Consider the following 17,807-nt stretch of genomic DNA (forward strand, 5'->3'; position numbering starts at 1 on the left):
CAGTATGTTCAAATGAAATGGATTTTGAGAGAGAGAGTTTATGTAAGAAGATCTCAAACTATTTGGAAATTCTGTGAATAACTACTAGTTTTTGAAGCGGGTACTCTATAAGTATGAAATTCAGGCCTTTAAGACAATAAATACAGCTGCATTTAAGACTAACTGATTGCATACATATGTAAAAGCAGATTTGAATTTCATATTACACATTGAAATAAACACAGGATATGCATTTATTTCATGATGAAATAATTTCAGTAAATGAAGGTATTGGTCGTCTAATTTATTCAGTTATTAGTTCCAATCTCCTGACTCCCACTCAGACTTTTCTCATTTGCTCAGCTTTGCACCACCAGCTGTCTTGCTGAAACTTCATTGTGGGTGTCCTGCTCCAATCTGCAGTGAAGTGCGACAAAAATCACATCTGACTTTATTACTGAACAGTTGGAGCAAAGTAATAGAACCTGCCCTGGCACATAGAAAAAATTGACTTATTTCAGCTGCAAAGGTTCCCACTTGAGTAATTCTCAAACTTTTCATCTAGTTTCTCTTTCCATTCAATATTTGGATTGTTTCAAAAGTCTCTGATTCCCCCTTTACAATAGTTTACACATTTCTTCCTGTCTAGCATGAAAACAATGGTTTGTGTCTTAGCTGTCAATTTTCTTCATTATGGTGCAAGTTTGGGTTTTTTGGCTTATTTTAAATTCTACTTAAGTGTTACTGACCAAGAGTCTCTGTCTCTTACCCATGCACTTAGTGACTATATATCTTCACCTCTAATTGTTATACTTTGACTTTTCCTGCTGTTCTTTTTGCCAAGTTTCATGATTCTGTAATCCTGTGTTGTGCTTTCCCATGCCCTTTATAGCTGCTGTTTTTATTGCTTATGTTAAAACACATTACTGATGGGAAAGCAATAATTTCAAATTGGATGTCGGGAGAGTGAAAGGCATTTATTTAGAAAATAATTTATATTACTTTTGTTCCCTAACATTCTCCCCTGTACAGCTGCTTGAACTATCTTCTTAAGATATTATTTTTACAAGTTTCTTACAGCATAGTTCAGTCTTCGTAACTAACAGAGTGAATTACTTTTCCATATAGATCTTTCTAAATGTCTATATTCTGTATTTCTAGCTGATTCTGGAAAGAATATAGTAGGCTTTACAAACTGGCTCAGGAAGTAGACTGCATGGATTGTAAAATCTTTATAAAAAGTGCTGATTTTTAAAATTTTTATTCATTCTTTTCATTTAAACCTCTATTTAAAATGCAGTAGTACATGCATTCTGTCTGTTTTAACTCACTAGAGAGAACTGTGTAACTAAGAGCAGAAAGTGATACCTGTATTGCCACAAGGTCAGACCCCTTGAACTATTTCTCTGAACCATCTGACATTGGAGTCCCCGTGGGGAAAAGAGATAGTTGGTATCTTGGTTCTGTACAGCAGTCTAGAGAGAAAACACACCATACATAACGTGTTCAGTAACATATGTCTCTCTAATCTGTCTAGGTATTCACACTCCACTCATCACCATGGCACATGACTGCCTAGCAACAGTTGCATAAAGTAATGGAAAAAATTATATAAACAGGTTTGATGACTGGTACTCTATTTCATTTTCCTTTCACATACATCAGAACCTTGTAGCAGGTGTGTATTTATTTTATTACATGGTGATTTGTTTTTTTCATTTTTTTTATAAATTTTATTTTGCCCAAACCACTTCCATCAGCCATTAGCAACAGAAACCAGCACTTCCCAAAAAACAGATTCAGCTCTCTAGATGGTGTGAATAGGAGTAGGCTTTCTGAAAAATGAGCAAAGACCTCTGAGGGACTATCCATTTTGTTAAACACTTACGTATAGCTTCTGATAAAGCTAGGCAAAAAGCGTGAACTACTATAGTTAAATCTAAATGATCAGTGCGTATGCTCAATAGCTGGAGTAAATTTTCATCCTCTCTGAACTAGTTATTGGAAGATACATGCAACATGGACTGAACGATGGGTTGAACTGTAAAAATATATCATTACATTCTTGATGATGGACATCTGTAAAGTTGATGATCAAGTGGAGTGTAAAAGCTGTTCACGCTGGAAGCTTGGTTGTATGTGAGCTCTGCTCCCTGAGCCTATGCTTGATGAGTATGTGTGCCTATGTGAACGCCTGTCTTCTACGTAGTTTTAAGGAGGGATTATTTTTCATGCATTTTGTCTACGTCACTCTGTATTTCATCCACTGTTTCAGTACGGTTTTGAGAGACCGTTTAAAATTAGTCTTGGAGCCAGGTATAATTTTTTTACTTAGAAGCTTGCTGAAGCTTGCACATTCAGACAATGTGAAGATGTGTATATTGATGTAGGATTTGTTCACTTGCAAAAGCTCTTCAGGATGGAGGCAAAGTGAGTTCTAAAAAATGTTTTATTGGTTCTGACTGGTTTTGAAACGTTTCTGTATCAAAGTTGACTTAATCCTAATGGAAAAAAGAAGGGGAAAAAAAATAGTTGAGTATCTCAAAGTGGAGTGTATAATTTCAGATCAAGTAGAACATTTTACTGGATCAACGCCTTTATTAGGAAAAATAATTTTTTAACACAATCTGAAAATGTTTTGTTGTTTGTTGTTGTTGGAATTTTTTTTTTGAGAGATGTCTAATTTTTCTTCTTCTTTTCATAGAGCTAGGAATTTTCTGTATCAGTTGCTCTAGGTATTACAATCTTGAATTTTTGCTCTTTCTTTCTGCTTCTGTTTTTATGTACAATCATATCACATTATTATGATTTGGTTCAAATTCTCAATATGATTTTCAGTATTTGTTTTTATTGACGTCCTGCATCTTCAGGTATCCTAAACAGTAGCTAATACTTGGGCATGAGGTGTTTTCAGTAACTGAAGAGAATTTAAGCAGTCAGAAATGCATTAATTTTTTTCAGCTATTATCGTTATTATTAGCTTGTACAGGGAAAGGAATATATAATAATGTAAAATACTATTCATATAAGGAAGATGACTAATTCTTGTGGTGAATCCAGATAATTTTTGCTTATACTTACAATAAAATGAATAGAAATGACTCTAATCTTTGTTGATTACGTGACAGTAAAGGAAGCTATTGATTGAATTGCAGTATTCCCTGTGGTTTACAGACTAGACCCTGCTGTGTTGCAAGAATCAGAATGCAAGAACCAGAATGCAATGTGGACTGGAAATGACATGTAAACAAAACCAAAACTGCCATCACTGTAGATAGTAACATGCCACAAAGTCTAATGTTTTTAATACCAGGAAAAATAGCTTTGAAACTCTACACCCTATGTAAAATTAGACTTGGGTGGATTTTTCAGGGTGTTATAAGTAATGCAAAACAAAAAAGAAGAAAAAATTGAGGACTTGAATCTGACCATCAGCTGTTATAAGTTGTAAAGAAATGAGTTATAACCCAACAAAGTTTTTTTTTTTTTTAACTTTCTCAAAGTATTAATGTAGATATCAGCTCTTAACTGCGCTGAAGTAAAGCTAGAGGTGTTCTGTAGAAGAGGATGGAGTTTAGTCTGGGTTCAAACTGATTAGAGAGCCGATTCAAACAAGCCTTGTTTAGTTGTCATTGAAAAAAGATCAAAGTTTGAAATATTTCTGTGTGATTTTTTTTTTTTTTTTTTTTGTCCAAAGAGTACTTGGGGTGTTCCAGTGTTAGTAACACTGCAATTTATATGGAAGTGGAGATTATTCACATTTTTTGTGATGAAATTAAGTTAGTATAGCTCCTTTAGTTCTGTTCCTAGCTAGAATTGCCACATAGGCATTTGGGAAAATTGTAAAGATCCTCAAATAGAAGGGTTATGGAAGTATAGAATATTGTTTCTCTCTGTGGAATACTCTTAAACACACTCCCACACTGTTTCTCTCCCTGAGGAAGGCTGTGCCTACATTTCTGCTTTACATTTAGGATTAGATGTATTAATAGTATGGATGCCCTGTGGATTTTTCTTTTTTTCTTTTTTTTTTTTTTCTTTTAATAAAGGGGCAGAACATAGAAAGAAGCAAACACCTATGCATGGCAAACAGTTTCTCAATATTTTAATTGGGTAATATTTACAATATGTTGGAGTGTTTACTCATTAGCCCAGAAAACTGTCCTGTCCAGTTTTTAACACAAGTAAATAATAAATTAATCTGCATAGCTAAAGATGTCAACTGCAGCAAGCCATCTGCGCCAGTATTGCTGTTGCTCAGCAACTGTAATTTACTACTCTGTTAGGCCATGGGATGTGGAGATGCTGTTTGCTGGGTAATCACTGGGCAGGAAGCATGGCCCAGCCCTGCTCCCACCAGACAGCGTAATCCGTTTTCAAATCCCAGCGATACTCACTCGGATGCGCTCTGTGCGGCACAGATGAACTTTGTTAACCTTTTCTTTGCTGCTTTCTTGATTTGCAGTTATTTATTTTTGTTAATCATTTCTAGTATATTAAATCTAGACGCAGTTAATGAAAGTAATCAGCACTTGTTGCAGTGACGCATGATGCAGTGTACTGAGCTGTTTAGAAGTCTTTTTCCTTGTCCTACGCATGAGGTAGCTTAAACACGTTTGGCCATAAAAAACAACTTTTAGATATTCTGAAATATGGGCATTCAAAACCAAAAAAGTCAAGAGAGTATGTGTTTGCTATTTTGCTTTATGATTCTAATTATATAAGCTATAAAATAACAGTTCCCCAAACACTTGTAGTTCATACGCAAGCGATAGCTTTTCGTGTTAGTAATTTAAGCAGAGTAGTAGAGTATGTTTTAAGATTGTGATAACTGCATAACACAATTCATCTAGTAATGCTTTTTAGTAGTTCTAAAATAGCTAAGTAACGTTTAAAAATAGTCTTTTAAAACAGCTGTTTAAAAAGTTTGCTCAACTGTTGCTTTAGCATCAAGCTGCAGTGCTTGTAACCGTTGCTGTGGCTGTGGAATGGATACCTGGGGAACACGCTGCTGCCTAGAACCCAGCATCGTTTTTGTGAGCATCTTGAGTCAGTGTCCTGATAAACTCCCTAGTTACCTTCCTTTCAGATATCAGATATAAAAGGCAAATATTTATTTTGTAGTGATAATCTAGTTGCCTCAAATGAGGATCAGTTGCATACTGTGTACGATAGTTAAACGTTTGCTTCAGTGTAATGACTTCGAATAGTTGAGATCTTATTCATGGAAGGATGGTGTAGAAGGAAGACTTTGTCTCTAGTATTGCCCAAGGCTTGCTTGGAAGACCTATTCAGTTGTATGTCAATATACTAATTTAGTTTGTTCTGTGATAGAAGTTTTTTTTGTTCATAACAGGATTTTCTGATCTAGTTTCTTGTCTCTGATGGTATTCTAACACCCTACAGGAAGCTGCATAAAATCATGGGCTCAAGTGCTTTATTTTTCATGTTTCTCTCATCATCTTGACAGAAATGTCTGCTAAGAGACACATCTGGATTCCTCACTCCTCTCTAAAATTGTCAGGAACCAAATAAGGTGATGTGTTTTCAGACTAGAAACTGATTTTGTCAATAAATAAATCTTTGGGGCAACACTGAGCTATGTCAGCAAAGTCCATTTACATATCTGTGGCAATGTAAAGCTCTATGAATCTTTACATTTCTGTTGTGATGTATAGGGATGTTAATATTTTATGCGTATCTGAAAGTTCCTTTTTATAGTACCAAACGACTGGTCTAAATGAGAATGAGACCCATTGCCTTAGAATGCGGCTCTGTTCTGCAAAAGGGCTGTTAAAATGCCTTCTGAGAGCTACATTCATTTTGTGTGCCAGTAATTTTTATATGAAATATGTTCAATCTGCAAGTCAAAATTTCTCACAGTACATCTGGAATCTTAGAATCAAACTGTATTCTCTTCCTCCCCTACATCATCTGCAGGAATAGAAATTGAGCACGCCAGTCGATGCTCTCTGACAGTTTTCCTATTGCTTTTGATGGGTTTGTGTAGTTAGAACAAATCTGAGCTCTTATGCAGAAAGGAATAGGCTCCAGATCTCCTTCAGTCGTGTTGGCTCTGTGTGGGATAAGGAGAACTGAAGCATAGCTCCTATTTGTTATTGGAGTCAACTGTTAGACTATGAATGAATAAAGAAGGGTGAGCTATGGAGTGTGGTGCTATAATTTTCTCAAATGTAATTTTCCATTGATGTTGTTACTGAAACACTGTGAATAGATTCATTTGGTGCTCCCAACTAGTAGAGTCTTTATGAAGCTTTTTTAAAAGATATTAGGGCTGATGAATACATAAAATATATTTTAATTACTTGTTTGTTATTACAGTTTCTACATCAGTGAGTGAAAGCAAGGTTGCACTGTGTTCAGTAGTGGAAATCTGAACAAAAATGCTGTATGAAATCTGTCAAATTTACAGTCCTAGTCATGACACTTAATGGCATGGGTCTCAGGATGAAGAACATCACATGGATTTCTTCTAGAAAGAAGACCCAGTCTCTGCCCCTATCTATCAGTGTAAAAGTAGACAGCTTGGGATCCTCAGCATCCAAGAAGAATCTCCTTTACAAGTAGGCAGGAACTGGAAAAGCTCAGGTGTTGCCTTGGAAACTTTTGCCTTTTAATTCTAGGCAGAGATATGAGAAATATGGAGAAAGAAACGAGATGGTCACAGAACTGCTGTCCAGGAAGACCTTTAAGGATAGACAAACATGAGTATTTTAGGTATCTACAGCAGCAGTAAGTTTTACTTCATTTTTAATAGCATGTAAGAGCATCTGTACTTAACAGAAGCCTGCTCCCATTAAAGTTTATGGAAAATCTCTGTAATTGCAGTAGAACGAACAGGCCAGTGTTTAATACAAAACTGCATCATCTAGCGCACTTCATTTTCAACTCCTGCAGTTCCAATCACAGAACTACAGTTTGTGCAGTTTTGTATTTGTTTGAAGATGATGTGTGTAAGCTATAATGACTTGAGGGTTTTGGTACTTAATTCCTCCCACTAAAATGCATGGGAGGAATTTTATGTCTAAACGAGAAAGATTTAAAAAATAATATGGTGAAGTAAAACTTCCTACATTTTGAAGTTCAGCTATAGGAGCAGCAAATTCATTTTTAGTTTTAAAGATTTCAGTCTAATACCAAGAGTACACGTGTGTGTATATAATTTTATTTTTTTTTTTTAAGAAAAGTAAAAAATAACAGTTGAGAGTTAAGGTTTTGTTTTCTTAACAAGATTGTGTTGAAAACTGTAGCATGGAATTAACTTTTATTTGGACTTCAGTTAGGTAATAGAGTCAGACTGGACTAGCTGCGTGTTGAAGACAAGCCTAAATGCTTATAAATGCCATTGGAATCTGAACACCTTAAACATAAGAATTATTCAGACTACTTGTTCTGTAACCCCACCCAACCCTACAGCTCCTTCATTTGGGGCCTTAAGGCTGCCATAGTGGCTTAAAGTTAGATTTCCAGGAAGCTGAGTGAGAGCAAGTAGGCACCTGTTACCGCCATGGTTTCATCTGGTCATCTTACTTTAGATTACAGGACTTTCATTTTGGGGGGGGGGGAAGAGAAAGAGGCAAGTGGAGGTGTCAAAAAGAAGCAGGAGCAGGGAATCACCATGAAAAGTGCATTGTTCAAATCTCTGTGAAAGTCCTATGGTTAGTGGGAAAAGGCAATCCTCACTTAGGCCCACTAAAAGGCTCCTCACAGGATCCTTTTTCTTCACCGTAAAGGAGAGCCCACCTCCCTAATACAAGAAATCTTAATTGCTTTGCCAAAGCCAGACAGCTGAGGTGGATGTTCAGAGTATGTGGCTTAAGTCTAGTCTTTGATTAAACTTAAACCTTCTAGAAAACTCTTAAGAATTCATCCAGAAATGATGTTAATATGTATCTAACCAAATTAATTACTAATATCTAAAATCAGGTGCCATAATTAAGGTTTACTTATTGCAAGTAAATGCCCTTTGGACAGGGGACTTGTAGGGGAACTGATCACCAACCAAACAATGTGGGAGTTAAGCTGAATGTAATCTTTGCTCAGGTCCTCTGTGCAGTTGTGAACTTAATTGCTTTAATAATTCAAAGTGGAGCTTAAACACGTGATCCAGTTTTGTTTCAGTTGGTTTCACTTTTTAACAGTCATTTGCTATATGGGTTGCAAGTAGATGGGAGAATTGTTTAAACAGGCTAAATTGCACTGAAAATGGAAGATAAAAGCAGCATTATTATGATGGTAACTTGATTACTATGAACTTATAGCTGGGGCCAAAATTGGGCATCTCTTTGTGAAGCTGTTAGTAATAGCAAGCTCATATTCCAGATTGTGTATATACCCTGTTTATCAGAAAAATTGGAATAAACTGTGTTTTAGGGAACTGCGTCCAACTGTTCTTTTAATTTGTGCTGCTGGAAAAATACAAGGCTGGCAAAGCTCACCAAAATAATGAATTCATTGCCTCAGTCCGTGACATCAGAGTTCTTTCCTTCTAGTGAGCTCTGACATTACGCAGACAAAATCTTTCTTTGTGTGTAGTACCTCCAGATTCATCCTGTGGTGTATGGTAGAGATTTCAGACCTGAATGAGAAACAGGATCCAGAAATCTTCACCCTTAGGGAAAAAGATCTGAGTCATGTTCTGTGTCCTCCTAATTGCAGTTTCCCTCCGTTGCAGTGGTCCGTGCCAATGCCGTAGCTGCTACCTCATGTTTCACGTGCGGACTAAAGACCAGAAGTAGAGCTACAGATGACCTGTTTGAGTAGCTACTTGCAGGTGTAGGCCCATGGGACTCTGTGCCATATTGAATGGCATTTTTGTTACCTATAACATTTTTGTTGCCTATAATGTTTCTGCTAGCGATGTGAAATGTGGAAAATAGCACATGATGCTTCCTGACCACATGCTGCTTTAGCCTATTTGATATTTCCTCAGATTGTGAGGCTTTACAAAAGCAAAGGTAGGGATGACCACTTAGGATTGTTGGGTTTTTCTGTCTTAATAGAAAATACAGTTTCCCACTCTTTTCATACTTTTTAGGAAGGAGAAAAAAATGTTTTAAAGTTGTGAGGTACAAAAATTGATGAGAAACACAGGTAAATACACTATTTGCCTTATCCCTTCTCCTCTGTGTTGAAAAGAGAGGCCCATTATATACAGGCCTACAGTAATTACCCTGGGACCTTCTTTTAATAACAAAGGAATTTTGGGAAACCTAATTATGGCTCTTAAAATACCATCAGGGCTTAGGCAAAGCTTCTCACTGATTCTGGATGACGACTTGCCCTCAAATTGGTGGTAAAGTGTGAGTCTGTGTAATTATGGTGTCCATTAACACACCTCTGTGCTTAATTCATTGGATACGTGTATACTGGCAATACTTGTGCCCTGTAATTTAAACCATTACCAAAACCATCAGCTGTATGAGGAGCTTAATAGATGTATGCTTAAAGGTAATTATGCATTTACTGTGTTTTAATTCTGATTATTGTTTTCTGCCAGCAGACTTGATGTGTCAAACTATTTTAGCAGTATTTGTCTTTTTTTCTCTATTCTGGCAAATCGTTGCTATAAATGAATCACTGCCGGGTCCCCTGAAATTCCAGTACATTTTTTCATTCTGCTGGGTTTTTATTCTCTGATATTCAGCTGTGTGTAAACTGAATGTGAAGTCATTAGATGCACAGGCTCAGTGATAGCTTGAATCACAGGAATGTGGAGAATGAAAAAATCAGTTGGTCATGTTAACCACAAAACACTATCAGTAGTAATATTTCTCCCTCTTTACACAGAAATCTGAAATACTGCAAAAAGCCATACACTAGAATAGTCTTTTATTATTTTGATTTTATTAACTTTGTATTATCTTAATTATAATACCTTTCAATGTATTTATTTCTGCAGATTAAGGAATGGCTCTGTTTAAACTGCCAGATGCAAAGAGCATTAGGTGGTGACCTAGCACCAGGTCATGGTCCCGGGCCACAGCCACCTCCACCCAAACAGAAGACACCCATTCCACCTTCAACAGCTAAACCATCTCCACAGCCAGTTCAAAAGAAAGACGCTTCTCCAAAACCTGATCCTTCGCAGCTAGCAGAATCGAAAAAAACCCTGCCACAGAAAAAGCAACCGTCCTTGCCTGGGTCTCCGCCTGTAAAATCAAAAGAACCCCGTGCTGAGCCTACCGAGATCTCCCAGCAAATAGACCCTACTCCGAAGTCTGATCAGGCCAAGCCAATGCAGGCTGAAGACAAGCAGAAACAACCCAGTGTACAGAAGCCAACGACAGACGCTGCACCAGGGCCGAAACAGGACTCGGCAGGTCCCAGACCTCCACCAACTCAACAGAAAGTGACAGATTCCCCAAAGCCAGAGCTTGCCAAGCCATCACAGGACACACATCCAGCTGGGGAGAAACCAGATTCCAAACCCCTTCCACAGGTGTCTCGGCAGAAGTCAGATCCCAAGCTTGCATCTCAGCCTGGGGCTAGACCAGATGCTAAAACTCAAAAGCCTGTCGAGCCAACGCAAACAAAAGATGATCCTAAGAAGTTACAAACAAAACCGGCCCCAAAGCCTGACACCAAACCAGCTCCCAAGGGCCCACAAGCTGGGGCAGGTCCCAAGCCAGCACCGGCGCAGCTGACACCTCAACCCCAGCCACCTCAGAAAACCCCCGAGCAATCAAGGCGTTTCAGCCTTAACCTGGGAGGCATCACTGATGCCCCAAAGCCTCAGCCTACAACACCGCAAGAAACAGTTACTGGGAAACTCTTTGGATTTGGAGCTTCAATCTTCAGCCAAGCCTCGAATTTAATTTCCACAGCGGGTCAGCCGGGGTCTCAGACATCGGCCCCCCCTCCGCCTGGTCCCGCAGCGAAGCAGCCCCAGTCTTCACCACAGCCTCCGGCCTCTCAGGCAGCCCCCAAAGAGGCTGGTCAGGCTCAGCCTCTTCCAAAAGCTGTTCCTGCAAAGAAAGATACCAAGCCTCTTATAACTGAAAAATCGGAGCTATCAAAAGCAGATAGTGGTGTAACAACTAAAGGATCTGATTTAGAAAAGAAACCTGGTTTGGCTAAAGATAGCAAGCCTCAGGCTGCTGAAGCTAAGAAACCTGCTGGGCTGTTGGAAACAGAGAAGGCTAGCCAGCCTCAAGTGTCTTGTCCCCTTTGTAAAACTGGACTAAACATTGGTTCTAAGGATCCCCCCAACTTTAATACGTGTACAGAGTGCAAGAAAGTTGTGTGCAATCTCTGTGGATTTAACCCAATGCCGCACATAGCTGAGGTAAGGCGATGGAGTCTGTATTTACCCTGTGTTTTTGCCTGCAGGCTCCCTGTGCTGTGGAGACCGGTCTGTAGCTGATTGAAGCTGTTGAATTGCTGAGAAAAATTTGAATGCTTCATCATCTGAGGGCTCTTAAAATTAAGTATCAGTGTTTTATGAAACATGGTCAATAGTCAGAAAGTACTTCCAATGAATTTTCTGCAGATTAAGGGAGTCTGGTATAGCTGGTTGCTAGGTTTTTGAGGCATAAGCAGATAGTTAATTGTGGTTATGAACTCTTTTGAAATTGGTGCTAGTATGATACAGCAAACTACTATCATGGGATAAAGTTCTTTTTCATATACTTCAGTATTGTACATGAACATGTGTGCTTCTTTAGTCAATGTCCCTGACTGAGACAATTTTAAATGAAGGCATGTGTTAATGCTTAGTTACTCCCCTTCCCTCCTGTTTAATATATCCCTAAATTTATTCCATTAATCTCATTCTGGCTCTGGAGTCTTTGGACATGCTGATGTACTCATTAGGAAGGTTAAAGTTTGAGTGATACCTGTGTGGTGAAATATGTAATTTTTTGGTGTGAATAATGTAAGGTTCACAAAGTCACTTCATTATTTAAGGAGTGTGAGTTTGAATGTGCCTTTTCCATGATTGCCCAAGGCAGATCCAACAGGGCCAACTTATTTTCAGCAGTTTTGTCACATTCCACGTTTTTACCCTCTTTCCTTTCTTTCTTATAATTTTTTAGCAAGGGGATTGGAAACTTTATACTAACTTAACAGAAAGGTGGAGGCACACCTTACTTGCTGTATCAATTTAGCAAGTTCAACTCAACAGAAGCAGACCACCTGAAAGTAGTTGTGAGTAATTTAAATGTGTAAGTTGGTCTGTGTAGCACATGAGGAAAGTGGCTGTCAATGTTGCGTCTTTGAAATCTGAATGAATAAATTCAAAACGGCTCCCAGGTTTAAAGGTTATCACATCTCTGCCTTAAGGTGAGAACTATTGTTCAGAGAAGCAGCAAGTTGCAGGGCAAATATTGCTTATGTTGTCTTCATAGGCTTTTTTTGTGGATTGTTTTCTGGAATATACTATCATTTGAAAGGCAGTGTCCTACCATAAGAAGCACATTTTATCCAACTTACGAATATGTTGTTCACTGTCTTGTGATCATTTAGGTCAGAAAGAAAGGTCTGCAAACACAGGAATACTGATCAGTGATTGAAAGCCAGGATTCAGTTGACTTTTAATGTAGCTTATGGACTGAATTCCATGCTCTAGTATGCATACACAGAATACCACGTAAACAAGATGTGTCAGTTCTGATGAAACGCTGTGCTAAAATGACAACTATGGAAGACCTGGTGCATGAATTGACTTCTTCAGAGTTTCCTTAGGTGTGAGGGTGTGGGACTGCCTTGTGGTGTGTGGACATATACTCTTTGTATTTCTTCTGTTTAAGATGAGAAGGCTGGTATTATGTATCGTTTTTTCATATCAGTGTTGCTGCCAGAGGGTGTTCACTGTTTTTACTCTTTGGAATATGAGGAGCTTGAAATGCTATTGATTTTCTGTAGTCTGACTTCCTCAAGCCTTTCTTTGCCTCTTTTTTTTTTTGGCTCCTTCTTGCATTTTCTTCTTCCTTATACTACACATTTCCATATCTGTCCACAGTTTTCCATCTTATCTTCTTTTTTCCAATCATTTTTGTTAAAATTTGGCAAACTGGCAAATTTTCCTTGACAGCAAGAGGTAGTTTGCTTGGCTGAGGACAGCCTGACTTTCCTTTTCATGAAGATGGGAGACAGAAGAGGGAGCTCATCCTCTCCTCTCCCAAATGAGCTGTGTAAATAATGTGTTCAACCTCAGATAGCAATTCTGTCCCTGTATGCACTGTATATAGTATATACCTGTTACATTACAGAAACATGATGATAAGCAAATAGTTTATGCTCACTAGCATACTCTTTTCCTCCACCAAACTTCTAACATGCTGAGTACAGTCTTGGAGGTTTTATTTCCTTCTCTCTTTATTTTTTTTTTGGGGGGGGGGCTAGGAAGGAGAAATATAAATGCTTTTTAAAATAGGTTCTTCTGGTGGGTTTCTACCTAATTATTTCCTTCCTGTATTCTGCATTCAAAGAAAAAAAAAAAATAATTCCAGAAGGCTATATTCACTCTTGGTCCCAGAAGGTATTTTGGAAGAACAAACATAATGGGTATTTTATAATTTTGCTTTGGGGCTGCAGCTCTATCACAGTGATTCTAACAGTTGCTTATGTATTATCTACATATTGTTGCCTCAGTAACGGCTGAAAATCGTGTTGGGTTTTATTGACTGAGTGATGGATGAAACCTTGTTGCCAACAAAGCTTGTATTGAGCTATATGATAAGAGTCAGTCCCATGAAAAAGGAAAACCACTGTTGCACTGACAAATACAGAGGAGTAGCTAAACTCTGTGGGCACTTCTGCCTTAGGAACTTTCAGCAGGGAACGTCTTCCAGGCAACATACTGCTGTACAGCAGACGTGACTGAGAGTACTTTTAAGGGAAGAAGGTGCTTTCTTATAGTGGCAGTTGTTTCTTCTTGCCTCTGTATGACAGAAATAACTTTCAAAAAAGTCTTTAAGCTGCTGTAGTTGGTCCTCTAATAACCCCTCTTCTGCAGGAAATAAGAGAACTAGACTTCTACCTAGTCTAAATCAACAATGTGCTATTTACTTCAGTGAAATTATTCTGATTTGTGCACGCTGAGAATTAGGGTAGAATACTTTTTCCTAAATTGGGCTGATTTTTCTTTTTCTTCCTGATTTGTTGATCCAACAGTCAAACAGGTATTTACCTAAATAGTAATTTATCCATGAAACAAACAGGCACAAATGATTAAATAAATGACACTTGATAGATTTCAAAGATCCACAGGACCATGTGCGCCCTAGTGCATTAGCAGACTCCTTATTCTGCCATTTGCTTAATAGGGAGGAGCACTGTTTACCAGCTCTGTAATTAGCTTTCCAGCTCAGGTAGTTGGAAGCAGCTCTATTTTTAGTAACAAAGCACAAGATCGCAACTGCAGAAGCCAGAAACGAAAGTGTGTGGCAACGACCATTTTGTGCATTTAAAACGCAGTGAAGCTGATCAGAATATTGAACAGGAGCGGAGATGGTTGCCTATAATGTAATCAAGTATGTTGAGGCAGCAGGGTCAGGAATATAGAACCTGTGATGAATTAATGTAGTAGTAAAATAAAGAAGATTTAAAAACTAAGCTAAGGAAAACTAAGATATACAGATTTGTAAAATCTGTATGAGTAACAGGAAAAAATAACGTCTTGATAGAGTCACATGTTATGAACGGAAAGAGCTCAAAATGTGAGTGTGCTAATGCATTTAATCTAATACAACTGCCAAGGGAACAACAGAAGCACTTTTTAGTCTACTGATAGCTATGAAATTATCTGGAAAGGTACTTGGAAGTAAAAAATGTTCCATGTGTGAAATAAATTATTGGGGCTACAGAAAGGAGAGAATTGTTTTGAAAGAAGGAGAAGGACAGGGCGAACTGGGGAAGGGCAGAAGAGACATCATATCTCAGACTTGGTAAGGATTTCTTGTTTGAAAAAGATGTAATCTGTTAGAGGTGTGATCAGAATAGATAATATAAACAATTTCACATAGAGTGATGTTTCTTAATATATTTATTAAGGAGAATGTTACCTGTATGAAATTGTTTGACCTGGGTGGATATGATAGCAGAAATCTATAAGCAGGAGTCTATAACAATGACCTTGATGGCTCCTGTCCAATCCATATTCTTATATCATAGATCTTTTTTAAAAATACATGTATAACCCACCAAAATAATTAAGATGCTTTTCTGATAACTTATTTTCCCACTGTTACTTACTATACCAAACTAAATAATTTTTTTCTTGTCATGTACTATGGAGAGAGGTAAAAGCAAAAAGATAAACTCGTTTTGTAAGTAAGCACAGTATTATCATTAAACTCAATAGTATGACCAGGTTAAAAATGGTACATTGCTCTTCTAATAAGAACTTCTAAAAGTCACAGTAAATAGTTAGCATTTTGGAACTGATATAAGCCTCTCTGGAGCTGAGGGGAGCTCTGTTGTCATGGCATATTGTCATGTACCTGAATATATCTTGGGTTCTTGTATCTCCTCCTAAAATCCTGCAGAAAGGGTACTGGCACAGTCGGGTTCCTGATGTAAATAATTTTGGCACTTGGTATTTTTCCAAACTTTCACTGATATCTAATTGCCAATGAAGTGAGGCCCTCAGCAGGTATGACCTGTTATTCAGACTTAAATATTAGGCTTTAAAAAAAAATTTTAAAAATAAAACCCCAAACCTATCCTAAGTGAAATGCACTCTGCTATTAAATGCCAAAATGTGGTTTGGATTTCTTAAAACAAGTGTGCAGGAGTATTGTAAAGTAATAAGCCACCTATGATTTTGATGAAAATCCCTAAAAAGGTGTACTGCATCATCTGAGGTGACACCCATTGCCTCTCTTTAATTTATTAACAACTCTGTACTATCATGTTTTTCCTATTTCAGAAAGCTCAGGCCATTCTGCAAGTTGGCAGGTTTAACTCCTGTTAGAAGTTCCTATCTCTTCTGTTATGTTTGGTGATGAGTTGTTTTGGAAACAGATGGTGTCTGCGAAACAGTAAAGAAAAAATTGCACTTAAGATTCAAAGAGAAAAACAACCACTCCTTTCAGTTGCATAATTTATTTTCTCTACCTCTTCCCTCTCACTTTAAATATAAAGCTCCTTTTAAAATTTTGATTGTGAGAAAGTGAATGCTACTATTGTTTAATAACACTAGCCAAATAATAGAGAACATAATAGGCTAACACAATGTATTCTCTAAATTGTATGGAAATTTTATCCATTAAATGATAAGTCTTTATAATTGAGAAAATGTTAAAACTACTACTAATTATTATTTTGAAAGATAAAATCTGGCATTGAAAAACAGAGTGCATATTAGATGATAAAACTCCCACTGTATTTCTTGACTGTCAGAATGAAATTAATTTAACTCCAAATTAATTTAACTCCAAACTTCTCCTGTTTAACTAATTCAATATGCATAATAGAAACAACACTAAAATGGAAATATTTTAAATAGCAGAACAACTCACATCTTCCATTTTTCCTGTAAAACACATTTACTGTGTATATACAGAATGGTAGGGCTAATATGACCCTTTGATGGATAATTTAGTCAAAATTGAACACTGATAAGTATTTTAAAAAAAATTAGTGCCTGAATTCACCTTTGAAGAAAGACTGAAGAACTTCAGCTTCATCAACAGAGTTAGGCTTCTGGTATTCATATTTTTAATGCTTAAAGACAGAGACTTGAGTTGTCCATGATACTTGTAAGTATGTGTTAGGAGCTTCTGTCCTTCTCTGATGCCTCATCTAAAGCCGTGTGCCAAAAAACCCTATTTGACCTGATGTTTCTCCAGAGACCTGAACTTCTCTGTTTTGCACGTGGCTTGAGCCATTCCTTTTGACCAGTGTCTAGCTTCTGTTTAAATCCCTGTGGAGTCCAGACATTAGATGACACCCCTTTTGGGACCTGATTTTGGCATGTCTTTGAGAATAGTTCACCCAGAGGCAGTACTGTTTATTATTATTATTATTATTATTATTATACGTATAAGATATGGCTACTTTATTTAATAATAACAACCATAATAAAACCTGTTCATGGTCAAGTACAATGTGATGGTGGTTGAGTTTATTCATTCTGCAATAGTATTATATGCAAAATACAGATCTGCAGATAGACATGTGACTTGAGTACTCCCATCCTTAGCTCAGGACTGTTACTGGGATGCTACAGTCAAGCTTCTTGTCTCCCAGTCTCCTCCAGGACCCCATGAGCTTGCAGTCTTTGAGTTGCAGTAGCGGAAGTGAAGCCAAGAGTAAGCCGCTGCATCAAGATAAGCTAATTAATAATGTCCTTTGATGGTTTTGTTTGAATTCCTTTTCACTGTAGAGGGAAATGAAAACATCCTTACTTTCTCACAAGTTTCTCTGAACAGATGTTTTGCATTTTAGTAGGGCTACTTGGTCCAAAGCAAGTTATACACTAATGCAGTTTCATTTTTGGGCAGTCAGGTTTTGATGATTACTTCTGAGTCTAATGATCTTGGGATATTATTTGAAAACAAGGCTTCTTAGATCTCCAGGGTTGCTAGTCAAGGCATTAGCTACAAGATTGCATTCTTGTTAATTTTTCTTTCCAGTAGTTATGACCACAAAATTAGGGATTTCCCCCCCTGGAATTAAACATGAGTGAAGAAGATTGGTATCATTGCTCAAAGTAATAGTGTGACCTTTGGAAGCACTATTACTGTGATTAGTTGCCTGCTGTTTGTTTTCTTTATTCAGGCCTCTAAAAGTTTCCAAATTACTTCTCAGATCAAAGAACACCAGGGATGGATAAAAACTGTTGAAACAAACAATGATATAAA

At 37.5% G+C, this 17,807-nt stretch overlaps 1 protein-coding gene across 2 annotated transcripts in view; it reads left to right on the plus strand.

Moving 5' to 3' along the window:
• PCLO (piccolo presynaptic cytomatrix protein) overlaps positions 1-17,807 on the plus strand; it is a 378,115-nt gene that overhangs the window by 9,668 nt on the left and 350,640 nt on the right. For both annotated transcript variants that reach the window (XM_075771604.1, XM_075771678.1), the window contains exon 3: positions 9,902-11,287. In XM_075771604.1, coding sequence (XP_075627719.1) covers positions 9,902-11,287 — 1,386 coding nt within the window. The remainder of the gene's footprint in view (positions 1-9,901; positions 11,288-17,807) is intronic.

This window comes from Balearica regulorum, chromosome 1 (assembly GCF_011004875.1).
Source record: "Balearica regulorum gibbericeps isolate bBalReg1 chromosome 1, bBalReg1.pri, whole genome shotgun sequence".
Classification (NCBI taxonomy): Eukaryota; Metazoa; Chordata; class Aves; order Gruiformes; family Gruidae; genus Balearica; species Balearica regulorum.